The following is a 27768-nucleotide window of genomic DNA, read 5'->3' as shown; positions in this document are numbered from 1 at the left end:
CTCCCTAGCTCCCTCTCCCGCAGTCCTCCCCCCATTCTTCATCACTAGCTTCCAGCCCCACTCCCGCAGCCTTCCAACATGGGGCTTTGGTTCGAATCTTTGAGGAACTCACTTTTGCCCCGTCCCTCTGTCCCTCCCAATCAGCACAGGACCCCGGTATCCACCCCACACCATGGGGCTGCAGTGTGGGGCCTGGTGGGAACAGGTATGATGAGGCATGGTGTGGGGCCAGCGCACTGGGGGGAGGGTTTGCCAAAGAGAAGGGTTGAGAGGGTGGGTCAGGGGAGGAGGGGTTGGTGTCAGGATTTGGTAAGTTCCAGGTTTCGGGAATCCTATCGGGACCCAGCATCTGATTCCAGTTAGGGTCCAGAGGGTGGACTCAGGCAGAGGATTTCTAGGTCTGTCTTGGAGACCCTAACTTTCAAGCCCAAGTCCTGTGGAAATTAACACAGGTTGGCAAATACATGGCACTCGCTGCTTTTCTTCCACCTTTGGCTGAGGCTGACTTAATGAAATGGTGAGACACGCTGCCCTGCTGAGGCTCAGGGACCTCATGCTCCACCGTGGGCCAGGCAGCCGGTACCCAAGACAGAAGGAGGCACACTAGCTGAAGCCCACCTGCTGCCTGAAACGGGAGCTGAAAGGGGCCATCCACACCCCAGGCCAGATAGCTCCCCGTCAGGTCCACGAGGCAGTGAGGGGAATTCAGAAATACCTGGAGTCTCCCTTATTTGCTCCCTGCCAAGGGGGACAGAGATGCCCCAAAGTAGGAGGAGGAGGGAGGTGACACCTCATCTGCCCCACACACAAATAATTACACACACACACATGCACACTCACACACACACACACACATACACATACACACACACACACACACATGCCTCGGCTCCAAGCACTGCCCATTGGACTGCAGACCTGGGCATATCACAAGGTGAGAGGCCGGCATGAGGGAGAAGAGGTGGGGACAGGGTTACAAGGCCTGGGGATGGGGACAGGGGGTACCCTGTTCAGAGGTGACCTGCAAGTTCAAGTTATACAGAAAAGTATCAAAGAGGCAAGACAGTCTCTGCCCTTGGCAGATGCCCAGGGTCAGGGAGCGTGAGAAGGGTAGAGGGGTGATACATCCCCAAACTCCCCACTCACCCCCAACCCCCAGCCCTGACAACAGGGCCAAGACGTCTGTGCTATACAAAACAGGCCAGGGTCAAGGGTCCAGTCACTGGTGAGACCTCCCAACAGGTTGGAGGCCAGGCTAGCCCCAGGCTGAGCAGCCTCCAACCCCAGCTACCATGTCAGGCACCACCAAGACAGGAGTCAGAGTGCCTCCTCCTGCTGCCGCCAGAGCCTGTGTGTCTTTTCTAAGACTCTGGGCTGAACAAGGCCCCAGTCAGCAGTTGGCTGGGAGGCCCTGTGCTTTCTCCCTTGGGGCAGCTCAGACTCCTTTGGGAGAGTTGGGAGCAGGCTGGAGTCGGGTAGAGAGGCCCCGGGGAGGCTGGTGGTGCCTGGAGCTATGTGACAAGGTGATGGAACCACCACTGGCCCCCAGAAAAACAAAAGTAGGAAAGAGTCCAGACCACCCTGGGCAGTGTCTTGAATGAGTTTCTGCAGAAGGCAGGGGCCAGAGGTGAGGATTCAGCCAGGTGGCCGCCCTCCAAACAGAGGGAGCCTGGAACACCAGAACCACAGTGCCTCCTGCCAGGCTGGAGAGGAGAGAAGCAGCCCAAGGGCCTGGGGGTCCAGGTCCCTTAGGTCAGTTGAGGGAAGAGTAGAGTCAGACCCTCCCTGCGTCCGCAGGCCACCCCCCAAAGGCTGCATCCCGGCTCCAACCTCTTCAAAGCCTGGAGCCCCCAGGCGGGTAGCACGTGCGAAGTCTTCCCTCGGAGCTTGACGGAGGGATGAGAGGGCAGGGAACAGACAGGCTGAGGGAGGTCCATTCCTGGGCTTGTGATCCTGGCCTTCAGGGTCCCTGCGAGTGAGGGACAGGACACGGGAGGACTCCCCATCCGGAGACTTCGCCCCCCGGCCGCAACACAGAGCTTACCGTGGTGCCCACAAAATCTGAGAGAGAGAGAATTGGAGAAAGTCAGATGCTGCCGGGGCACTGGAGGGCTCCCCTCAGCCACCCCTCAGGGCTAAGCTGGGCAGAGGGCTGGGCTGCGTAGGTTCTGAAATCCTAACCAGGCCTCTGACTAGCTGGACAGCCTTGAACAGACCGTTCCACCTTTCTGAGCCCCAATTTCCTCATCTGTAAAATTGTCATAATAATCTACTTCACGGGGTGATTCTGAGGAGTCAAAAAGACAAACAGATCCAGTCAAGGAATTTTCAGTGTTTGGCATATAGTGAGTGCTGGAAATGAGAGCAATTTCTCTTATTTTTCACTTTTGTTCCAGAGGCCAATGGCTCAGAACTAAATTATGAGGCTCACTCATCTTGAGCTCCCAATGAGAAATGGAGATCCCCAGACGCTGAAGGAGGGCAAACCGGGGTCCTTTTATGCCACTTATAACACTGAGCTGTTAGGGCATTTTGGGGAGGGAGGAGAGGACACTGTGCGGCCCACCTCACACTAGTCTAGTCCCCAAGCCCCTCAGAAAGGCCAGGCGGCCGTCTTAGTCTCATACTTCTAGAATCTGCCACCAGAGGGCAGCCCCTGACCTCACACGGAGAACCACAGAGCCCACCTGGGGCCTTGAGGACAGACAGGTGAGCAGTCCAGCATCCTAGGAGGGCCTCGAAAAAGGGGCAAGCAGCTGGGAAACTTCGACCTGGGTTCAAATCCAGACTTAGGTGACACTGAGCACATCACCAGAGCTCTTGGGCCTGGGCTTTCTTGTTTGAAGAGCAGAGGCCATGATGCCTTCCTGACAGGGAGTCATGAGGAGTGAGAGCTTTGAGCATGTGCCATGAGCACTTTTACAGGCTTACTCGTTTTTCCTTCCTCACAGGACAGGTCTGGAAGGTGGTACAGTTCCCACCACCTCATGTTACAAAGTGCAGGACACTGAGGCTCCAGGAGATGAGGTCATTTCTTTGCCCAACCTGCTTCCAAATCAGTCTGCCTCCACAGTCCAGGAGTTCCACCACAGGGTGACAGGCCTCCTGCCACATGAGGTAAGAACGCCCACTCCCATTATCCTCATTCCATAGATGAAACTCCCAGAGATGACTGCAATTAGCAGACTGTGCTAAACATAGACCCAGCACATGCTAACAGCTCAGAGGAGGGTATGGCTATAAAAATGACTACTCCCCAGGAATTCCACTCTTTGGAATTTACCCAAAGAAAACAAGGTCCCAGTTTCAAAAAGAGATGTGCATCCCTATGTTTATCGCAGCACTATCTACAATAGCCAAGACATAGAAGCAACCTAAGTGTCCATCAGTAGATGAATGGATAAAGAAGATGTGGTACATATACACAATGGAATATTATTCAGCCATAAGAAGAAAACAAATCCTACCATTTGCAACAACATGGATGAAGCTAGAGGGTATTATGCTCAGTGAAATAAGCCAGGTGGAGAAAGACAAGTACCAAATGATTTCACTCATCTGTGGAGTATAACAACAAAGCAAAAACTGAAGGAACAAAACAACAACAGACTAACAGGCTCCAAGAATGGACTAGCAGTTACCAAAGGAAAAGGGGTTGGTGAGGGTGGGTGGGAAGGGAGGGATAAGGGGATTAAGGGGTATTATGATTAGCACACATAAGATGTGGGGGCACAGAGAAGGCAGTATAGCACAGAGAAGACAAGTAGTGACTCTGTGGCATCTTACTACGCTGATGGACAGTGACTGTAATGGGGCATGTGGGAGGGGCTTGGTAATAGGGGGGAATGTAGTAACCACAATGCTGTTCATGTAAAACCTGAGTGTAAGACTGTATATCAATGATACCTTAATAAAAAAAAAAAATGACTACTCCTGTTTCTCATGGCAGAGAGCACCCCCTCCACCCCCTCCACCTTGTTCCAGGGGCAGACAACAAAAAAACACTTACATGAACAAGAAGGCACAAAGATGTTCACTGTAGCATTATCAGTAATAGTAAAAATGTGGAAAACTAAAAGCTCCTAAAAGGAGAATGGTTATGAAACTATTGTGCCTTCCTCTTCCATAATGCTAATCACTGGATAAAAAGAGCATGATTATTCTCCAAAAAGTAATAAGTAAAGTTGAGCACAAAACTCAATCTTTGTAGATTAATGATACCAAATATTTGCTTCAGATAATGTCCTATGTTGTGTGAGCATCTAACACCACCGTATATTTAATAAAGGGACATAATGTTTGCAAAGGTAACAGGAAAGTATTACTCCTGAGGCTCTATCTGGCCTATGTGTACACTTTTTCTTTATTGTATTTTAATGTTACTTGACATTCACAAAAGTTTACGTGTAATATACAGCACTAGGTATAACGCCTACTGTAACAAAGATCTGTGGGCATCTGGGTGGTAATGTCAAACTGTTTTCAAGGTGGTCCTACTGCCGAGTCTTTTGTAGAGCCGCGTTTTCACGAGTGCGGCTGCCCCACCCCACAAGCGTGCGCTCACCTTTGTTCTCCTGTTTGAGCTCCTCCTGCAGCAGGTCTGTTTGCCGGTTCCCCAGCACAAAGGCGAGGAAGGAGAGGATGAGGGCGTTGAGGATGCCGATGATGGCCAGGATGTACGCCCAGCGCACGGAACAGTCCCCCAGGGAGTACTTCCCGGTCTTGGCCCCGCACATGTCCCGGATAGTCTCTGCATCCCAGCCGTCGGGGAAGATCATGCAGCCCAGCACGAGGCACAGAGCTGGGGGGTCGCAGGCCGGGCCCACCGCCGCGGTCAGGAAGGGGGAAAGAGGGGGATGATTACTCCCCAGAGCCCGAGGACTACCAGAGACCGACACCTCCTATCAGGCTGGGCCCCGTGCTCCCACTCCACCCATCAACCCTGCAGCCTGGTGACGCTTCCTGTGGGTGCCAGAAACCTCTGGGGGCAGAAACATTCCTGAAGCAATAATGGCCTCTCCCGCCCCCGCCAAATCAACTCCTCCATGAAGCTTTCCTGGAAAAATAAAATAGCAAACCAGGTCACCTCCTTCAGCTCCCTTTAGCATCTTGGCCATGCTTACTTACCCGCTCCCATCCTCACTGTCTTTATTTTTAATTTTGGTCATTCATTCCCCTTTCCTTCAGGATGCTTGAACGTTCTCATTCTCACAGCTGAGCACTGCGCTCAGAGAACAGATCGGGACAAGAACCGCAGGGCTTGAGCCTAGTTCTTTCACTTAGTGTAGGACTTTGGGGGTGCCGCCTCTTCCGTCTGTGTAGTGGAAACCACAGTACTTACCTCACCGGCCGGTTGTGAGGATTTCGTGAAGTAATGCATGGAAGCTGTGCCTGGCTCACTCACTCACTCTACTGGGGCCTGCTCTGGGCCGGGCACTGGCGGACGGGCGGCAGGGGGCCTTGATGCCAGCCGCATGGAGCTTGCAGTGTGGCAGGCGAGAGGGCCATTGGAGCAAAGTCATTAAGGGGGCTGGGGCTCACATCCTACCTCAGCTATTGTCTTGATGTATGACCTAGAGCCAGTTCCTTCGAGCCTCGGTTCCCTCATCTATAAAATGGGGATAAGGACGGTATCCAGAAATTGTAACGATTATAAAGGAAGTAGCAAATGTAAAGTGCTTGACAGAGTAAGTCCCAGATAAATGTTAGGTGTTATTGTCAAAACCAGTCATAACAATAAAAATAAATATCACACAAATAAGGAAACACTGTGGGAGAAGACAGGGGAAGGGGAATGGGTAAGGCCAAGACAAACCCCGAAATAGGCCTTTGCTGGTTCCCTTCTGTGTTCAGTGGGCTCTTTCCAGCCCTGAACCTAGTGGGTGGGACCCAAGACTGAGCCAGTCAGCGCACTGCATTGCTCTGCCAACTCTTATAGCTGTGATAGACTCAGAGGCCCCATGCCCCACACAGCCAGTCAGAACCAACTATGCTCAGTAAGCCTCTGTGGCCGTGACCTTCTGCCCCCGCCTTGCAGTGCTGGCAGCTGGCTGACCTGTGACGTGTGGCTTGGTGTTGTCCTCTTAGCATCTCACAATCCACCCAGCAACTGGGCTACTCTAAGACTCACAGGCCGCACACCAGACCCACGGGGTACCTAACCTGGGTTTTAGATGACAGCAGGGACAAAGTGGGGGTGGTAGTCAGTCCTTCCCACTGTCCACCAGGCCTACCTAGTCCCCAGGGCGGGTAGAGGCCCTCAGCTTTGCCAGCTCCCTCCGCCATCTACCATCTGATGTGGTGCTCTGAAGGCCCCAGACCGGCCTGCTGGTGTGGTGGCTCCTGTCCTTCCCTAGCGTTTGGCCTCTGGCCTTGCCTTCCCACCTCCAGTGCCACCACGGACAGGGCCCCCACTCCCCTAGGCTGTGCTCCTCCTCCTGATGTAGGGCTCCCCCACAGCACCACGATCACACACACACACACACACACACACACACACACACACACACGCTGGCAGGGGAGGCAGGGCTCCCTCCCCTCTCAGTGCTGCCAGTCCCCTGCTTTAGGGTCGGGAGAGTTCCGGGCAAAGGGAAAGGAAATGCAGAAAGCCCTGGGGGAAAATGAGCCTAGTGTAGTGAGTCAAATAATTCACATTTGAAGATGCCTGTTAGAAACCCAAAAGGAAAGGAAAGCTCAGGGGAGAATCAGTGCTGGGGATATAAATTTGGGAGCTGTGGGCACACAGATCCCTGGGATCAGACATTATGGAAACTAAAGAGAAGGCCCAGGACTGAGCCCTGGGGTGACCTAGCAGTTACAAGGCGGGAAGAAAAAGAGGAGCTTATGGAGAAGGCTTGACCCAGTCATCTCCCCATATATATCACTAACACTTCCAAGATCCTCCAGGCCCCTATCAGAAAGGAGAGGATAGTCAACGGCCAGGGACTTGGGAATAGGAGAGAAGCAACAACTCTGCCCTTGGTGTCCCCAGGGCCCCTCCCCAGGCAGTGCGCTCCCACCTGCTCCAGGCTCTAAATCTCCAGCCAGAGATAGGGGTTAGGACAGAGCCTGTGGAGGGGGCAAACCCACCCAACCCATCTGCCTCCTCTCCTTTCCTGGCTGGAGCATTCCTGTCTCCATGGAAACTGTACCATCCCGAGCTCCCAGCCACACAGCGGAGGCTCCTGTGGGTGGTCCGCTCCCCTCTGCAACCCTGAGCTCAGCCCCCAAGGTTTTCTTCCCCAGGCCCTGTGCCTGCACACACTCTCTGCCTCACTACTTACCTGTCTCGATCTAAGTCACATGTCTCCATTACTTTCTCTTCATCCTTTTCATCTTTCTTTCTTTGCTTCTGTCTTTTCACGTCCTTCCCCCTTCTCAGGCTGCTCTCCATCATGCTCAAATCTCAGGCTCAACCCTCCCTCTTCCCTTTTCCCTTTAATTCTCTCTGCATTTTACATTCCTTTAACACCCCTCTTCTCTCTTCCTTTTCTCACTTCTCTTCCTTCTCTATACTGGTCCCCTCTCCCTTTCTTCTCTCTGGCTCTCCCTACATTCTACATATAAATTCTCAATGTCTAATGTGTGCCAGGCACTGTGCAGGGAGCTGGGGACATTGGCAGGCATGGTTTCTGTCCTTGGGAGCAGAGGTGTGTGTGAAGGAATAAACTGAAGTCAACATGCACAGAATAGTAATACATGCCAAGGAGTGCTTGCAAGGAAAAACTAAGACTGAGACCCAGAATAACAAGGCACTCAGAAAGGGCAGGAGTCAGGCTTCTCTCTCCATCTTCACTCCCTCTCTCTGCCTCCTTTGCTCTGCAATGTTTTAGGTGATGGCTATGGGGCCCCAGAGGCTTCTCTGGGACTAGAAAACACCCAGAAGTCAAGCAAATGAGGAAAAGCCAATCAGATAGGTTTCCCTGGACCTGGAGGAAGAGAGGAAGAAACCACAAGGGACAGCCCAGCCCAGGGAAATGATAAAGAGGCTCAACCATTGGGAGATGGAGTGACTCCAGGCAGGGCAGGCTTCAGCATCCCCATTTGCTGGATGAAGAAACTGAGGACTTTAGAGTCCATGCTCAAGTCTCTCTCAGAAATAATGAGCTGGCTGCTTCAAGGCTCAAGACACAGGTGCAGGGTGCAGTGTGGGGTATGACCTCTCAACCACAGCATTTCTAACTCTTGACCTGATGATTCTCTTTGATGGGGGACTGTCCTCTGTAGTGCAGGATGTTGCACGTCATCCCTGGCCTCTATACCACATGCCAATGGCACCACCATCCCCAGTCACAATAATAAAAAATGTCATTGACAAATGTCCCTGTTAGGGAAGGGGACAGGTGGGAAAAGTTGTTCCTAGTTAAGAACCACTGGTATAGGGCAAGGAGCATGCGATGGGACATCTTTATCCAATTACCCTACAGTCCACTGACTTACCCTGTTCTAAGCAGCCAGGATGGGTTTTGACAAAATTAAGATTGACAATATTAGTATTATTAATAATGTGATAATAATGTGAACAAATAGTATTGAATGCTTAATTATGTGTCAGGGTGCTAAGCTCCTGACATTCGTTATCTCATTTAATCCTACAACAAATCTGTGAGGTAGGAAAAAATTATCATCCTCATTTTACAGATAAGGAAAATGAGGTTTAGAGGAACCAAGTATTGTATGTCACACAGCAGGTCAGTGGTGGGATCTGTGTTCAAACCCAGAAGGGTCTTTACTTAATGTTATTCTCTGTGAATAAATTCACCTTTTTAACTTAGAAGCATTTACTTAAAAAAGTAAGCTTTATTCCACTGTCAAAGAACAGGAAACCAAGATCATTAGCCATAAATAGAAGGAAACTAAATGTAAGTACAATGAAACCAAAACACTATTCTTCTGTTCTACCTAGACACTTTTGCCAGCCAAATGCTGAACCTGAGGGCTGCTGCTCCTTACTCTTATTGATGTTCAAGACACATCAGCACCAAATTGAGACTTTTTCCTTTAAGCTACGAAACAGTGGCCACCTTGTACCGCCTCAAAAGGAAGTTCAACTCCATTCTTTACCATGTGACTTTCAGCAATGTCTGGGCCTCCGTTTCTGCATCTGTAAAACAGGGGTCATGACATCTGCCCTACTGATTTCATAGAACTTTTGTGAGAATCAAATGACCAGGGAGAAAGGGTGAAGTGAGGGCAGGTCGTGCCAACTCATGGCACAGTAGAAAAAAATCTGGACAAAAACATCTGGCCTTTTTCCAGATAGTCAAGAAATGTTGACAGTGAGTGCCTTGGGAAGAAAATTAACTTAGCCTTTACACACAACCATGACAGAAATCAGTACTGTACTATAATGTCTGTTCATTCCTCTTCCTTAATAGTACAACCCCCAATTTTTAGCTGAGAACTTGACTGTTGAAAATGAAGACTGCATTTTCAACATCCCTTGCAGCTAGATGACTAGGCTGTATGACTAAGTAAAATGCATGCAGATATGTTATGTGTCTTCAAGGAAACAAGTTTATATAAACAGATTTAAAAGGATGCTATAATGTGTGCTCTTTGCCCCCTTTCCTTTCATCCATTTTTCCATCCTGCTGCCTGGAATGCAGATGTGATGGCTAGGGCTCTAGCAGCCATCTTCAACAATGAGGACAAGGGCCTTACTCCAGGAGTGGTAGAACAGAGCTCTGGAAGAAGCTAATGACTTCAGGAGCTACCATAAGAATTCTGGGCATTTGTTTCATATAAGATACTGGAACCTGGGGTCATTAGACCACAATTATTTGGGGCTTTCCTATCACATACAGTTAAACACAATCCTAATTGATATAATAGTATGTTATTCCTTTTGAATTTTGTACCATGGTATATGTATTGGGAAGAAAACACTGAACTGTGTGCCCTTGGGCAAGTCTCTTTACCTCTCTGAACCTCAGTTTTGTCAACACAGGAATAGTGATATTTCCTTCTCAGGGATGCAAAGTAGATTGGGTAGTCACCATCACTATGATGGCCTCATTGTTTGTAGGGTGTGAGGGTGGCATGTGCCTGAAGAACAACACGATGGTATCTATAAAAGTCATAAACACACTTATCCAACTTGATTAGAAATATATCCTATGGCCAAGTTCGTCCAGGTACACAAGGAGTGTATACAGCATGTTCACTGCACCATCATCTGTATAACAAAGGACTGAACTCTTTATTAAAAGGGAACTAATTAAATAAACTAGTTAAATAAATAAATAAATCTATGGTGTATCAGGACCATGGAAACTACAAAGCCATTAAAACAAATGGAGAACAATTATTTATGTCGTCATGGAAACTCTTCTAGATACATCAAGAAATTTAAAAATGGTACAGAAAACTATATATAGTATGATCTCATCTATCATTTTTAAAAACAATGTACATACTATGGAATATACTGCAATGAAAGAATGGGAAGCTCTATGCAGACTGACACAGAAAGCTCTCTGAGATGATGTCTGCTGCAAATAGGATTCATAATTTTTAGAAAATCAAACATGTAGTGCTAGTGTTCCCTATGTGCTGGGTACTATTCTACCAATTCTAAGTTTTATGTCTATTAATTTATTGTTATCCACATTTTACAGATGAAGTAACAGGCCCAGAAGAGTTAAGTGATGTGGCTATGGTCACACAGCTAGAGATAACAGAGCCAGGGGTCAGACCCAGCCTGCCTAGGGCTAGAGCCCATGCTCTGAACCACCTCTCCTCTTGGACATAATAAGCAGATAGGAAGACCATACACTGGCATTATTCCTTTTGTTTCAAAAAGTAGCAGGTAGTCAATACATACAATAAGGTGTTATTCTGCCTTAAAAAGGAAGGAAATTCAGACATACACTACAACATGCATAAACCTGAGGACATTATGCTTAGTGAAATAAGTCAGTTACTTAGGGAGAAATACTTATTATATGATTCCACTTACATGAGATCCCTAAGAGTCATCAGATTCATAGAGACAGAAAGCAAAATGGGGGCTGACAATGACTAGGAGAGAGGGAATGGGGAGACTGTGTTTAATGGAGACAGAGTTTCAGTTCTGCAAGATGAAGAAGTTCCAGACATGGATGGTGGGGATGGTTGCACAAGAATGTGAATGTACTTAATGCCACAGAACTGTTATTGTAACCATCAAGACTGGTTGAAATGGTAAATTTTATATTATGTTTATTTTACCACAAGAAAGAAAAGGAGAGACAGAGGGCAGGGGAGAGAAAGAAAAGAAGACAGTACATAGGAGTACACAGAAAATTACATGATATGTTTGCCTAATGGACGTGCATGTAAATTCACAGGAAAAAAGATCAGGAAAAGTGGAAATTAAATTTAAAAGAGTGCAAGTATTAAGTGATTCCACTCATCTGTGGAGTATAAGAACAAAGAAAAAACTGAAGGAACAAAACAGCAGCAGACTCACAGAACCCAAGAGAGGACTAACAGTTACCAAAGGGAAAGGGACTGGGGAGGATGGGTGGGAAGGGAGGGATAAGGGGAAAAAGGGGTATTATGATTAGCAGACATAATGTAGCGGTGGGGGACACAGGGAAGGCAGTATAAGACAGAGAAGACAAGTAGTGATTCTACAGCATCTTACTACACTGATGGACAGTGACTGTAATGGGGTGTGTGTGGGGGAGATAATAGAGGGAGTCTAGTAACCATAATGTTGCTCATGTAATTGTATATTAATAATACCAAAATTTAAAAAATTAAATTAAAAAAGAAAAAAGTGGTGGCCTCAGAGCAGGGAGAGGGTACAGATTTCAGCTCTTTTGTAATATTTCAGCTATTCAGAGTGAATGTATTCATATATTACTGAGGAAATTTTTAAAATGTAATTTAAGATAATGATTTTTCAAAGAATACACATATATACATAAATAAGCTTGTGTACCTATAAACATTTTGAGAAGGATACAGAAGCAATTAATGAGACCTGGACTGGTGGGTGGGAAGAAAGAGAGGGAGGAAGGGGGATGCTTACTTTTCATTCAATGCCCTCCTGCACCACTGAAAGTTTCTAACATCTGCATATATTACTTTTATAACAAAAACATTATTATTATATCCAATCCTTTTGCACCTATGTCAGGCCATGAAATCCTCTTAGGCTTTTAAAAAATACTTAAGAAACAAACAAAAATAGCTAAGACTGGATCATTGTCTAACCCCATACACAAAAGTAAATTCGAAATGGATCAAAGACCTGAATGTAAGTCATGAAACCAGAAAACTCTTGGAAAAAAACATAGGCAAAAACCTCTTGGACATAAACATGAGCAACTTCTTCATGAACATATCTCCCCGGGCAAGGGAAACAAAAGCAAAAATGAACAAGTGGGACTATATCAAGCTGAAAAGCTTCTGTACAGCAAAGGACACCATCAATAGAACAAAAAGGTACCCTACAGTATGAGAGAATATATTCATAAATGACAGATCCGATAAAGGGTTGACATCCAAAATATATAAAGAGCTCACACACCTCAACAAACAAAAAGCAAATAATCTAATTAAAAAATGGGCAGAGGAGCTGAACAGACACGTCTCCAAAGAAGAAATTCAGATGGCCAACAGACACATGAAAAGATGCTCCACATCGCTAGTCACCAGAGAAATGCAAATTAAAACCACAATGAGATATCACCTCACACCAGTAAGGATGGCCACCATCCAAAAGACAAACAACAAATGTTGGCGAGGTTGTGGAGAAAGGGGAACCCTCCTACACTGCTGGTGGGAATGTAAACTAGTTCAACCATTGTGGAAAGCAGTATGGAGGTTCCTCAAAAAGCTCAAAATAGAAATACCATTTGACCCAGGAATTCCACTTCTAGGAATTTACCCTAAGAATACAGCAGCCCAGTTTGAAAAAGACAGATGCACCCCTATGTTTATCACAGCACTATTTACAATAGCCAAGATATGGAAGCAACCTAAATGTCCATTAGTAAATGAATGGATAAAGAAGATGTGGTACATATACACAATGGAATATTATTCAGCCATAAGAAGAAAACAAATCCTACCATTTGCAACAACATGGATGGAGCTAGAGGGTATTATGCTCAGTGAAAAAAGCCAGGCGGAGAAAGACAAGTACCAAATGATTTCACTCATATGTGGAGTATAAGAACAAAGAAAAAACTGAAGGAACAAAACAGCAGCAGACTCACAGAACCCAAGAATGGACTAACAGTTACCAAAGGGAAAGGGACTGGGGAGGATGGGTGGGAAGGGAGGGATTAAGGGCAGGGAAAAAGAAAGGGGCCATTAAGATTAGCATGTATAATGTGGGGGGAGGCATGGGGAGGGTTGTGCAATACAGAGAAGACAAGTAGTGACTCTACAGCACCTTACTACACTGATGGACAGTGACTGTAATGGGTTTGTGGGGGGGACTTGGTGAAGGGGGGAGTCTAGTAAACATAATGTTCCTCATGTAATTGTAGATTAATGATAGCAAAATAAAAAAATTAAAAATAGCCAAGAAACTAAAGGAGAGTTAAAAGGAAGAACTATACTTGAGTTTGGGGAATAAAACTGGGATGAGACTGGGAAGTGGCAAAAAATTAATAAAAGAAAATATATGATATACTAAGGTGTTTGTTTTCTTTAAAGCTTGGGCTATAAATGTGCCTCTAAAATGATGCATTTATGCTTAGCTATTTTAATAGAGTTTCATTATAATATTATAACACCATCCTCAAGGGACATCTGCTGATGTCCCCTCCATGCCTGACATGCACAGCTGCCACCCATTACTGGGGATCAGACTAGACACCCCCAGGGCTTTCTGCCCCTGAGCAGATTCCTCAGAGGCTTGCTATAGACTGAACTGTATCCCCACAAAATTCATATGTTGAAGCCCAAACCCACAGCCCTGGGGGAGGTGACCCAGGTTAGGTGAGGAAAGATTAGTGCCCTTGTAAGAAAGGAGTCCAGAGCACTGGCTCTCTTTAACCCTGCCATGTGAGCTCATAGTGAGAAGGCTACAAGCCAGTAACAGCACTCTCACCCGAACCTCATTGTGCTATGAGGATGAACAAACTATTATACGCAACAACCCAGAGGCATCTTAGAGTTATAATGTTGAGAAAAACGTGTGATTTCATTAAAATCCAAAAACAGGCAAATCTAATCTACAGGATTAACAGGGGAGTGGCTGCCTTTGCGGGTAGTAACTGGGAGGGGATGTTAGGTTCTTGATCTGGATGGTGTTTGCATAGGCACAGTCTGAGCTGAGGCATGATAATTTCATACTTTTTTCTAAGCAAGTTATGCTTCAATAAAAGTTGGCTGGAAAAAAAAGGCTACATACCATTGTATGTAATAACACTGGAAACAACCTAAATGCCCACTAATAGGTCACTGATTAGAGTCCACCCATGCAGGGGCACGCTAGCAATCAGAGGGGAAGAAAACTCTACGTGCTGATGTGCAATGGCGAATGGATATGCTGCTAAGTAAAAGGTGAGGTCCAGAGCAATATGTGCAGTGAAAGGCTAGCATTCTGCAACATGTGGGGTAATAAGGGGTGTGTGTGTGTGCGTGCGTGCTTGCATGTACATAAAATGTGTCCGGCGGGATTTCCAAGACACTGATAACTCAGATTACTTCTAAAGGGGGAGCTGAGTGGCTGGAGGATAGTGGTGGGAGGGACACTTGCAATGACAAGCCTGCTGCACCTTTTGAATTCAGAACCATGTGAGTAAGTTACCTATTGAAACCACCGAAGGTGGATGGGAGTTGACCACTAATGAGTGATTCTTGCCAGAGATTTTCACTCACTTGGAATGAAACAATTAAAGCAAGAAAGAATGGCAAGGCATAAGCCAAACGTAACTCACAGAAATAATGATTTAATCACAGAAACTTAAAAATGAAAATCTCTAAACCCCTTTTGACCGAGCTTGCCAATTTCTAGGAATTTCTCCTAAGAAAGCACCCATGGATGCTCTAAGATTTAGCTACAAGGATGTCTTATCACACTGTTATTCATGAGAGAGAGAAGAGGAGGAGGAGGAGGAGGAGAAAGAAGGAGGGGGAGAAATAATAAAGGAAGGAAACAACTTAATATCCAACAATATGGGAACATAGCTCTTTTATACCATAGAACAGTACTCAGCTATTAAAACCTAATGTATATTTCCTCAACTTGCTATTGAGGAAGATTTAAAGATATTGGAAATAGTCATGATGTGTTAGGTTTCAAAAGCCTGTAAAAATTAACATAAAATATAATTTCACTTTGGGAAAAAATACTTACATAGTTACAGTAAATAGTTATATAGAATTTGCCATGCCAGGTGTTAATAATAAGTACTTTACCTACATCAGTTCAATTAATTCTCACAACATTCTGTGGAGTAGGTATTGTTATTATCTCTTTTTACAGATGAGGAGATTGAGGTACAAAGAGGTCATCTAAGTTATCCAAGGTCACACAGCTGGTAAATTGCAAAACTAGCTGGTAAGTTTGAACCCAGATGGTCTGGTCCTGGAACCTGCTCATACCTAGTATTCTGTGCTGTTGTGAGTATAGACCAAGCAGTTAAGAATGACTGTTTCTGGGAGAGTGAGATAATGAATGTAATTTTGCTCATCTATATTCTCCAACTTTTCTACAATGATAATTTCACAAAGCAGCAGAAGTCTTAGAAAAGGTGAGATATACAGAGAGGAAGTACAGAGTGTGTGATCGGTGCTTGAATCCTCTGTTGAGTCCCTCCCTCGAAGTTTAGGAAAGGACCAGGCTGACCGGGGCTAAGAGGAGCCCAGTGAAGGGTTTGTGTCTGCACTGGGACCACACCTTTCCAAAGGAATGCTTCCCCTAGGGCCCAGGGCACTTGGAGGATGTAGGAAGAACTTCTGACTGGGAAACCCACCAGGGGAAGGAGGTTGCCCACATGCCCCTCAGCCAGGTCTGAGCACTGCCCAGATCCTACCCCTCCCTTCACCCCCGGGGCAGGGACTTATTTTACAAGAGAGACTGGGCCTCTCCCAACTGTCAACTGAGACTCACTGGATTTGCAGATCCGGGCCCAATCTTAGTTCCTCCATCAACCTGGGATGCTGAGGATCCTGTGCCTGGGCTCCCCACCCCCCATCCAGCACCCAGACACTACAAGGTACCCTGACTCCTCCCTTTCCCTCACCCACTTATTCCCAAGGACGACTGGCCCAACCTCCAAAATATCCAGAATCTGACCTTTTCTTGCCCACTCTACTGTCACCATCTGTCCAAACTGCTGTGACCTCTGGGATGGATGACCACAGTGGCCTCCTAACTAGCTTCTCTGCTGCCACCCCTGCCTCATCATCATCCAGTCTCCACACAGCATCCAGGCTGAAACAAAAACATTGTACCAGTCCCCTGCTTAGAGCCCTCAAAGAGCTCCCCATTGCACTCAGAGTAAATCCCTGATACCTGGTCCAGGCATAGGAGGCCCACAGCCTATCTCCACCTTCCCCTCCCAAGCCATTGGGCCTCTTGCTCCCTACCCTCCAGGCACACTGGCCTCCCTTCTGTCCCTTGAAACATGTCAAGCTGTCCCACTTGGAGGCCTTTGCACTGAGCATTCTCTCTCCCTGGGACACCTCCTCTAAGCCATTCAGTTCCTGATCTTAAGGAGACTACAGTTTAGAAGGGGGCTGTTAAGTACCCAAATACAACTGACCCGTGAAAAACACTGGATTAGGGGCACCAACATAGGGGTACCCCCCACCAAGTAGTTCAGAATTGGAGTTTAACTTTTGACTCCCCCAAAACTTAACTACTAATAACCTCCTGCTGACAGAAAGCCTTACCAATTACATAAAAGTCAATCAACAGACATTTTGTACGTTATATATTAAATACTGTATTCTTACAATAAAGTAAGCTAGAGAAAAGAAAATGTTTTTTCAAATTGTTGCAAATTTCCAAAAAACTTTACAGTTTTATTTATTTTAACAAATCTACATATAAGTGGTTCAATGCAGTTCAAACCTGTGTTGTTGAAGGGTTAATTTTAATTGTATCTGGTGTACAGATGCTGTTATGGAGAGACAGGACACCTCGCCTTGTGTGGAAATTATTTGGGAACAGTATTTACTCCCTAGGCCCAGACTGCATGGCTCAACTCTGCCATGTTCATCAGAAACCTCCTACTGCTCTCCCACAGCCTGCCCCACTCCTCCAGCTCTGGACCAGGCCCTCCAGGGGGCTCATTCCCTCCCCACTCCCTCTCTGGTTCATCCAAGGTAGGTGTCCTTTCTCTAGGCCAACCTTCTCAGTTTCTTGGTTGCTAATTCTAGCAACTACTCTGGCTCCTCTCTCTCTCTCTCTCTCTCTCTCTCTCTCTCTCTCTCTCTCTCTTTTCTATATCATCGATACACAATCTTGTGCTCAGGTTTCACATGACCACACTGTGGTTACAACACTCCCCCCTATTATCAAGTCCCCACCACATACCCCATTGCAGTCACTGTTCTGGCTCCTCTCTTTACACCGCCCTTTCTGGCCCCTCCTACACCTGCCTCCTAAAGGTTTGTGTTTCTAGGCTATCTCCTTTCCTCCCTCCACACATTCTCCCTGGGCAATTTCACCCACATCCAGACTGGTACAATGATGCCTCACACCTATGTCTCTAGCTGAGACCTCTCCCCTTGGCTCCAGGCCTGAATATCCAATTGCTTGTTAGGCCTTTTCTCTTGTACATCCACAGGGTCCACAGATTTGACATTGCCCAAACTGACCTGATCTTTCTTCTGCATCTTTGGGAAAGTCACTCCTGAGTCCCCGTCATCCAAGGAGGAAACCTGAAACACCTGCCTTGTCCTCAGCCACTGCACACCTCCTGGTCTAAACGGATCTCTAGCCTTTCTTCTCTCCCTCCCACAGCCTCAGCGCCCATCACCTGGACCACTGCCACTGACTTCTCCCTTAGCTCTCTGCCTCCTATCAAGCCTCCATCTGGTCTTTTCCATGTGGCAACTTCCCATGTCATCTTTCTAAACCCACATCTGGCCTGGTAACTCCCATGCCTCAAAGTGATTGCCCACCGCCTAGGGATAAGACCCACATTCCAAGGCCCAACTTTCAAAGCTCTCCATAGTGATTTTCCAGGCTAATCTCTCATTCTTCCCACTTCTCAACTTCCCTTCCTTGTTCTAACATAGAATGTTGAAGCCAAAGTGTTTTGAGCCCAGTCACACACCAGCTAATAATCACTGCTTACAGTCATTGACAGTTTCCTTTGTGCTTGACGGTATCCTCTGTGCTAGGGTCTACACACATATTTACAGACAATCCTTCAACATGAGGTAGTTACTGTTATCATACCCATTTCATTAATGAGGAAACTGAGACTCAGAAATCACATAACCCTCCTAAGGACACTTAGTTGGCAATGCCACACTCGGGATTCAAATTCGGGTTGGCTGACCACCTCCAAAGGAGTAAGTGGTAGAGCTAAGACCTAATTCAAGTATCATCATTCATTCATTCAAAAGCCACTTATTAAGCACCTACTATGTACTAGGCACAGACTCCTGATCCAGGGATCTAAGTATGTCATGTGAAAACTGCTTTGGGATTAAACTAAGGTTGACACTGTCTCTTAATATGAAATGGGAATGAAAAGAAAAAGACAAAAAATAAGACACTTTCAGAATAAAAACAGCATAGTCCTTGTGCTCTTGACAACTCCAATCCATCCTCACCACCAATAATCAGATCTGATGTGTTTCTCCCTGCTCAAAATATTTCAAGGCCTTTCTGGGTATTACCTTAAACCCAGAAGCCATAAATGAGGGAACTGATAATTTACTTATGGCGAGAAAAAACAAATTTTATCATGGGGTAAGCATCCATAGACAAAATCAAAAGATAAAGACTACAAAACAATATTTGTAACTCATACAAAGAGCTAACTTTCTAACATAATAAAGAGGTGTTACATATGTAAGCAGAAAACTACCATTAACTTGTTGAAAGATGTAAATGAACTGACAGCTTACAGAAAAGAGTATATAAAGGGTGTTTGACCTCATTTATGATAAGGGAAGGGGAAATCACTACTATAAGACAGTATTTTTTACCCATCAGGTTGGCAAATATAAAATATTTGATAACACACTCAGTTGGCAAGAATGTAAGGAAATCGGTATTTTCATACATCGCTGCTGGGAGTGTAACTTTCTACATCCTCCTTAGAGGAGACTATGGTTGGAGCTGTCAAAATTGAAATATATAGAACATTTAATCCAGCAATTCTGCTCTAGGTCTTTATTTTATCCTCTTACTTACATGTATGTCAAATTATTTATATACAATGTTATCCATTGAAATACTGTTATAGCAAAATATTGCAAACTTAAATATTCATTAAATAAATGATGACACATCTACACAAAAGTGTATTATGCAGCTCTTAAGAAAAAAGTAGCTCTTCATATACCAATATGGGACAATCTTCAAGATGTACTGTTGAAGGAAAAAAGGAAGATAAACCAAGTGTTTAGTGGGCCACCCTTTGTGATTGTTTTTAAATATGTCCACAAATTCTTTGATATTCTTCTCTTTAAATGGAGGAGTTGAATTATCCACCCCTTGAATGTGGGCTGGATATAGTAACTCACTTCTAACAAAAGAGTAAGGCAGAAGTGATGGTGTGTAATATCTGAGAATATACCTAAAAGGCAGTGTGACAGCCAAGACAATGTTGAAAAAGAAGAACAAAGTTGACACCCTCACACTTCCTAGTTTGAAAACTCACTACAAAGCAACAGTAATCAGGAGAGTCTGGTACTGGCATAACGACAGACATACAGATCAATGAAATAAAACAGAGAGTACAGAAGTGTACCCATGTATCTAAGGTCAATTGACTTTTGACATGGATATTAAAACTATACAATTGAGAGAATAATTTTTTCAATAATGGGGCTGGGACAACTGCACAGCCACACACAAAAGAATGAAGGTAGACCCTTACCTTATACCATATAGAAAAATTAATTCAAATAGATTAGAAACCTAAATGTAAGAGCTAAAAATATAAAACTGTTAGATGAAGACACAGAGGTAAATTTTTGTTATCTTGGGTTTGCAATGGATTTTTAGATAAGACACTAAAGCACAAGTAACAAAAGAAAAATAGAAAATTGGACTTTGTACAAATTAGAAACTTTTGCACTTCAAAGAACAAAATCAAGAAAGTGAAAAGACAGCCACAGAATGGAAGAAAATATTTGCAAATCAGATATCTGATAAAGGACTTGTATCTAAAGTAAATAAAGAAGTCTTATACCTCAATAATAAAAAGAAAAATAACCCACTTAAAAATGGGCAAAGGATTTGAATAGATATCTCCCCAAAGAGGACACACAAATAGCCAATGAAAGCACAGGAAAAGATTCTCATCACTAATCATTAGGGAAATGCAAATCAAAAACTACAATGAGATACCTTTTCCTACCCAGTAGGATAATAACAAGTCAGATAAAAAAAAGTCAGATAATAACAAGTACTGATGAGGATATGAAGAAATAAGGACCCTCAAACACTTTTTTCCAAAGCTGCCACTTTGGAAAACAATCTGGCTGTTCGTGAAAATGTTAAATATAGAGTTGCCATTTGAGCCATCAATTCCATTTCTAAGTATACACCCAAAGGTCAATGAAAACATGTGTCCACACAAAAACTCATTCACAAATGTCCAAACATCATTATTCATAATAGCCAAAAGGTCAAAACAATCCAAATTTCCATCAACTGATAAATGAATAAACAAAATGTGGTATATCCATTCAATGGGGTATTATTCAGCCATATAAAGGAATGAACTATCAATACATGCTACGACATGAATGAACCTAGAAAACATCCTAAGCAAAAGAAACAGACACAAAGACCACACATTATGTGATTCCATTTGTATGGAATGTCAAAGCAGGCTAATATTGAGAGACATTAAGTAGATTAGTGGTTGCTTAGACGCTAGGGAGATTGAGGGGAGCAGATTTAGGGTGTGATAGCTAAGGGGCATAAGGTTTCTTCTTGAAGTGATGAAAAATCTCCTAAAATTGATTGTGCTGATGGTTGCACAACTCTGCGAATGTGCTAAAAAAAAACACTGAATGGTACACTTTATATGGATGAATTACATGGCTTATGAGTTATACCTCAAAAAAGGAGGTATAACTTTTTTCTCTCTCAGATCACTCATTCTGAGGTTTCCTGCCAATACATGAGTGCACTTAGAAGTGGATCCTCAAGCCCCAGGCAACCTTCACATGACCACAGCCCCTGCCAATGTCTTGGTTGGAACTTCATGAGATACTATGTATCTAAGCTGTTCCCAAATACCTGTGACTTATAGAAACAAAGATAAGAAGTGCTTGTTGCTTTAAGCCACTAAATTTTGGGGTAATTTATTACACAGTAATAGATGATATACCATTTATATTAAAAAAAACATTGTTTGCATTTGCTTGTATATTGATGGGATTTCTTGGAAAGGAGACTTAAGCAACTGGTACTAGTGGTTGCCTCTGAATGGAGCACTCTGGTCATTGGCAGGTGAGGGTGGGAAGGAGGCTTACATCTGATTGTATACCTTTTTAATTTTGTAACGTGCATTTATTAACTTTTCTAAAAGTAAATAAAAGCATGACAAATTTTAAACAATTAAATAAAAACTTCAACAACCACCTGCTGCCTACAGATAAAGTCTAAACTCTACCATAGCTTAGAAGTTCTCCACAATCCAGCTCCCCTGTCTGAACCCTCACCTCTCCTTACTCTAAGTGCTTATGGTCCCCAAAACACACCAGGCTATTTCCCACCTCCATGCCTTTGATCACCCTGTCTCTGCTGCCTGGTTGCCCTTCTTCCCTCCCATCCTTTAAGACTCAGCTTAAATACTGTTACTTTTTGGAAGACTTCCCTGGCTGTCTTTATAGCCCAGAAGTACCCCTTCATGCCCCCAGGATACACTATGTGTGATTCAGTCATTTCCTGTGTCTACACAGTGTGATGATCTCGCTCACATTACAAGTTCCCTGGGAGCCAGGGAGGGCTCTTACTCAGGATCCACAGTGCCTGATAACCAGAGGAAGCCATCAGTAAAGGACTGACGTGAGACCGAAAGGAAGGGAGTAGGGAGAGAGAAGGAAGGCAAAAATGAAAGAAGGAAGGGAGAGTTGGCAGAAGAAGGAAAATGAGGAAGGGAAGAAAGAAATCCCCCCACTGTGCTCAGCAGCGTCATATACACAACAAAGACTTACAGGGGGAATAAAATTCCAACCCAAACGTGACACAAACCCCCAAGGAAATGGGAAGGAATGTGGATGCATATTCTACGCTATAGGATCATTGCTGCTCTTAGCCCAGAGATCCCTGCTGATTCAAGGACACACATCAGGAAGGCTGGATGATGCTCACCTCTGGATCACCAACCAACCCCCTTCTGCTCCCTTCACTCTCCCCAGTGCCCACTCCATCTCCCACATTCTGTTCTCTGCTATGACTTCAGCACCAGGGCACATAGGAGGCACTCAGTATTGAATGAATTGTGGTCAGAATCATCTCCCTTCTGTGGCTGGAGGAGTTCCACTTTGTAACCATGAACTTGTCTCTTCTCTCTAGGATTCACTCTTTTCACCTGCAAAATGAGGGAGTTGGGCCAACTGATTGGAAAGACCCTATCCAGCTGACAGTTTATGACTTCTCAAAGCCTTCAATCATTCTAGAAAGTCAAAACTCTTCCACCTGAGCACTGAGGACTCCTCACAAGCTGCTTTTTATTCAGACTAACAGGATATAACAGAAAAAGAGTGGCCATTTATTTAGGGCTTACTGTACACTAGGGACCATACTCAGCATTTTACACCCATCATTTCTTTCTACCACTTATGAGGAAGTACAATAATAATCCCCATTTTACAGATAGGGAAACTGAGACTCCAGAAGGAAAACCCACTTATCCAAGACCATGCAGTTGGGAAGTGGCATGGAGGGCATTCTGAGTTTCCAGCCTGAGTCTCTACTCCAGCAGCATCCTCCCTTGGCTAACCTCACCCACAGGTAAACATTGAGTACACGGAGCTTACAGCCATAACTTGTAATTTGTGTATTCATGTCCTGAGTTCCAGTTCAGTGGTAAGAATAGGTTCTAGATTCACTTAGACTTACAGTAAGTTTCACCTCCACCTTCTACTTTGTGTGATCTTTGGGCAAGCCACTTTAACAGATAATTAAATGACACAATGAATTGAAGAATGTCTAGCACAGAAGCTGGCCCATTGTGTGTTCTCACTAAATGGAAACAACCAGGGAAACAGTAGCAGGAATATCCCAAGAAGCCCAGAAACTAACTCCCTAAGGAGCCACCTGGATCTTCCAGCCTCTCTACTTAGCATTCAGCTCTTCTGACAAAACATCCTGCCACTATCCCCATCGTTAATGCCCCTTTAGAAACCCTTCATAAATCCTTGGGCTTTAGAGTCAGACAGACCAAGTTACAGTCTTGGCTCTACCACCTGCCACCTGTGTGGCCTTGAACAAATGGCTCTCTCTTCTTTGAGGCTCAGTCTTCTCGTGGTACTCCATTAATGGTGCCCCTTCCATAGGATTGTTGTGAGGATTAAATAATAGTATGCATGTAAATGTTTAGCACATGGTTGAGCATATAGTAAAGGCTCAGAAAATGTTAACCATTTTTGCTGAATAATAATAACAGTAGTAGTACCTTTGAACTGCTTGCTGATTAAAGTCCAAATTCCTTGTCCCAGTATTCAAAGCCTTGCATATTTTGGCCCCATAATTTCTTCCTATCTTCTCCTCCCTCAGCTGCCCTATGCGGATCCACACTAAAGCCAGATGTGGCCTTCTCACTACTATGTCTCTGTGCATGGTCTTCCTCTCCACTCAGAAAGCTCTTCCATGTCTCCCACCTGGGAGGTGTGGACCCTCACCTCCCACTCAAGCCTCACTGCCCAACTAAGCTGGCAGCCTCGTCCATTGCCCTGGGTTTCCACAGCACAGCACATACTGGTGCTCGGACTGTCCAGGGTGAGGCCTCTGTCTGCACCTGTCTTAACTACTACTCCCTTCTTCCAGTAATCACACTTGATTTCCCTTTATGGGAATTGACCTTTCTCTACTATCAGTCCATGTGTTCCTGGGATGGGCATGGAGCCGAGGCCTCAGATTAATTAAGAGGAGGACACTTGACCAAAACTGATCCAAAGAGAATCAGCCTGAGAACTTTTGCTGGAACCATTGAGTCACAGGTGTTCTTTTCCCACAGTCATTGCTAAGCTGAAGCCTTACTTGTCACCTTCAAGAGAGAAGTGGACCTAAAATGAGCCAACACAGAGCAATCAAGAAATGGAGAGAGACCTATTCTTAATAGCATTATTCCAGCATCTGGATCCATCATGTTGCCTGAAGCAAGATACTCTTGATTTTCAAGGTATGTGAAAGTCTACCCTCTTAGCTTATTTTATTTAAGTCAGTTTGAGTTGGATGTCTGTTACTTGCCTCTAAAAGACTGCTGACCAATAAAGTGACTCAATTAAATGGTAAACTTCCTGAGAGCAGGGATGGCATTTTATAGACCTAAGATCCTTGGGAACAAGGGTGATCCAGTATTATAGCACCAAGCATAGGGATGATCACAGAGCAGGTGAGGGATAAACAAAGGAATAAGTATCTCTTTGTATTTTCCCAATGGTCCAGTTCTTTGCACTTAAAGATTCAGAAATACTTGACTAAAAGATCACTTGATCAAGAACCATACAACAGACATTTTAATTCTTATCTGATATAAACAATGTTCTGTGTATCTCTGTAATTCCTCTGATAAAGACTTATTTCTCACTTTCTGAATGAAATGACCTTGGTGAAAGAGTTGTTCAAAGAGCCCTACGGTTGAAAGAGATACTTTCAATCCACTAATGTAATTGATTAGTTTCCCACTATAAAGATGAGAAAACTGAGATATAAGCTAGAAAGAATTGCTTATCACTGCATGGTGAGTCACAGGTAGAGTCAGCCAGGGCCCCCATCCCATTCTCTGGCCTCTGTTCTGGTGTCACTTTATTAAGCAGAGTGAATCAGTCACTTATCCAGAGAACTCAGAAATCCCTAAGCAAAATGGAACTGCTCAAGTCTGCGAACTGTCCCCCTCAGCCTTCAGGGGTAAGGCAATAACACAAGGGAAAGAGCACTGGGCCAGGACTCAAGATGGAGTTTACTCCCTTACTGGCTGTGCGACTTGGGGTAAGGCCTTTTCTCTACTCTCTGTCTCCTCTCTCTAAAATGGGGGAGGGGAAGGTGAGATTTGAAGGAGCTGATCTCTAAGATCCCTGAAATTCTATAATTCCATGGGGGTTTTTGGACAGGTCATCAAATCCACAAGATTAAACCCACCAGGATTATAGAGAATTGGAAGACCAAGAGGTCTACTACCATTTGCAGACTTTAAATTAAGGTTGACAAATTAGGGATTCCAGCTGAGCATGTATTCTTTCCAGCTTGCCTTTGGAAGAATAGAATGGAAATACATAAAATCACCTTCTAGGTACCACTGAGAGATATGGAGAGATACCCCCCACATCCTACAATTCTTCTTTCTCTTCTTCAAAGATCCTAAAATATCCACATATAAGTTGATTTAAGTGAGATGGATTTGAAACAAGCCCATTAGAATGTCTGCATATGAATGAACACTGCCTTCTTCAAAGTAGCACTTTTGGGAGTTTGGGCAGTAATTCCTCTCTGCATCTGTAAAAGTCCTCTTGGCTAAGCAAACCAGCCTCATGATTTTGCCCTCAAATCTTTGCTTTCATCCTAAGTGACAATTCTCAATTTAATCATTCATCATATTTTCTACATGTGGCCAAGTGACCTCCAGCCATCTCCAAAAATCATATTCCTCCTTTAAAAGATGGGGGTTCCCCTCAATAATGATGTTCAAGAAAATATACTCCACACTCCAAAAAGAATTCCCTACAATATTTTTAGAAGTGGAATTATCAGCAAGTGCTATAACACCTGAATTGCCCTGAGATGCTTATTTAAAAAACTATTTCTGCTGATGATCATCACATTTTCCCTTCTCTTTCTCATCCCTGGAGGCCTCCGAACTTTCTCCTAACCTTCACCAACCCTCCTCCCCTATAGCTGCCACGCCCTGGCCCCACTTTCCCCAGGCCAACTCTCTTCCCGACTGCAATTAAGCAAATGCCCAAGTTGCTGAATCTGCAAAATTTGTCTTTGCTCAAAAAGCAGGCGAGGATGGGGGACTCCAATACATCATGGAAAACTATTTCAGCTGTTCTCATTGCCCAGGTTCTTCTATGGTTCTCAGGGAAAGATGTCCATCTTAGCCAAACATTTCAGAAGGCCCCAGGACTAATTCCCATTGGACATATTACCAGATCCCTTCCTGCACTGGTAGGGATGGAGACCTGCCCTAAACAGACTCCTGTTGGCAGGTGCTATCCACCCACATTTCAAACATTGGTTAGACACTATAGACAACCTCTTTCTACCTTTCTTTATCTTATCAATGCACTTTAAAGTTTACAAGGTACTCTTTCATTTGTTCTTGGAATCCTCTCCACTGTTTGGCAGATGAGAAAACTGAGCTTCAGAGAAGTAAAGCAAAACATTCAAGTTGATAATGTCTGCACGTTAAAGGTTAAAGTCAGCTCTCTTTATTCCTCACTTCACCCTTTTTTCAATACAACAGAAACTGTTCACACTAAGAGTAACTCCTCAGTCAGATAATTATTTCCCCTAAGACTGCCAACAGATACTCTCAAGAGACCCTCACAGGATCTAACAGAATGCTAATTCATCAACAAATGCAGTCTGCTCATATCCAGTTACACAGACCCAAAGACCCAGTTCTAAGGCTCTGGCCCCTGTCTCAAGGCGTCTTTCTCTCTCTCTAACAGAATCCCCTCCCCAGTGGCTGTTGAGGAACAGCCAAGGAGGTGTGTCCTTAGACAGAGGAACAGAATCTAACTCTGACACCTCCAAGAAAGGGTCCTGGAAAGGAGATCCCGTCTCTGGCGCCCGCTTTAGGGGTCCCACTCCCACCCCTCCCCTACCTGCCAAGAGCTGCATCCAGGCGCAGATTTTGTAGACGGTGGCCGTGTTGCAGAAGAAGAAAAGCGCAAAGCAGGTGATGCAGCCGAGTATCAGCACCATGGAGAGCAGCACGAAGAACGCGGCCGCCTTGAAGGCGCCGGACGGGATGGTGCTGAAGTCGGTGAACGAGCCGCGGCAGGTGAGCTCGCGGCCCGCCAGCCCGCTGCCCACACAGTAGTGGAAGAGGCCGAAGTAGCCAGGCTTGGGGGTGCTCACGCTGTCGCCCACCCAGTAGGGCTGGATGAAGACCACGACGTTGATGATGGCGAAGCAGATGGTGAAGATGGCCCATAGCACGCCGATGGCCCGCGAGTTCCGCATGTAGTGCTCGTGGTAGAGCTTGGAGGCCTCCTGCGAGGGCAGCATGGTGCCCGGGGGCGGGGCCGGCGGCGGCGGCTGTGGCTGGCGGGGGCCGCCGGCCCAGGACCGACCGCCGGGCTGCCAGGGGAGAAGGGGCCCTGAGCCAAGGAACTCTCGAAGGCAGGGCCTGGAGAGCCCTGAGGGCTGGTATTGGAAGAACTAGGAGGGGTTCATGAGAGTGCTGGGTGGTGTCTGGGGGGGACTGGCAAAGATCTCCAATGGGG

General features: G+C 45.1%; 1 protein-coding gene across 1 annotated transcript; it reads right to left on the bottom strand.

The window, feature by feature from the left end:
• Window positions 1–27629, bottom strand: LHFPL4 (LHFPL tetraspan subfamily member 4). Its single transcript, XM_036877530.2, has 3 exons — window positions 27145–27629; window positions 4565–4801; window positions 1–2061 (listed from the first exon to the last, which is right to left on the bottom strand). The coding sequence occupies exons 1-3, from the start codon at window positions 27548–27550 to the stop codon at window positions 1961–1963; spliced, it is 744 nt and encodes a 247-aa protein (XP_036733425.1). The 5' UTR covers window positions 27551–27629; the 3' UTR covers window positions 1–1960.
• Window positions 27630–27768: the final 139 nt, after the last annotated feature.

The sequence above is a fragment of the Manis pentadactyla genome, chromosome 1 (genome assembly GCF_030020395.1).
Source record: "Manis pentadactyla isolate mManPen7 chromosome 1, mManPen7.hap1, whole genome shotgun sequence".
Taxonomy (NCBI): domain Eukaryota; kingdom Metazoa; phylum Chordata; class Mammalia; order Pholidota; family Manidae; genus Manis; species Manis pentadactyla.
Note: the sequence above shows the minus strand (reverse complement) of the source record. Positions and strands in the feature narration are given on the sequence as shown.

Bases quoted from the DNA above. Each gene is read 5' to 3' on its own strand.
- LHFPL4 (XM_036877530.2), bottom strand. From the start codon at position 27,550: ATGCTGCCCTCGCAGGAGGCCTCCAAGCTCTACCACGAGCACTACATG. The intron at 4,802-27,144 runs GTAGGGGAGGGG...GCGACCCCCCAG, and splicing joins CTGGATGCAGCTCTTGGCAG to CTCTGTGCCTCGTGCTGGGC. The intron at 2,062-4,564 runs GTGAGCGCACGC...TCTCTCTCTCAG, and splicing joins GCTCAAACAGGAGAACAAAG to ATTTTGTGGGCACCACGGTA.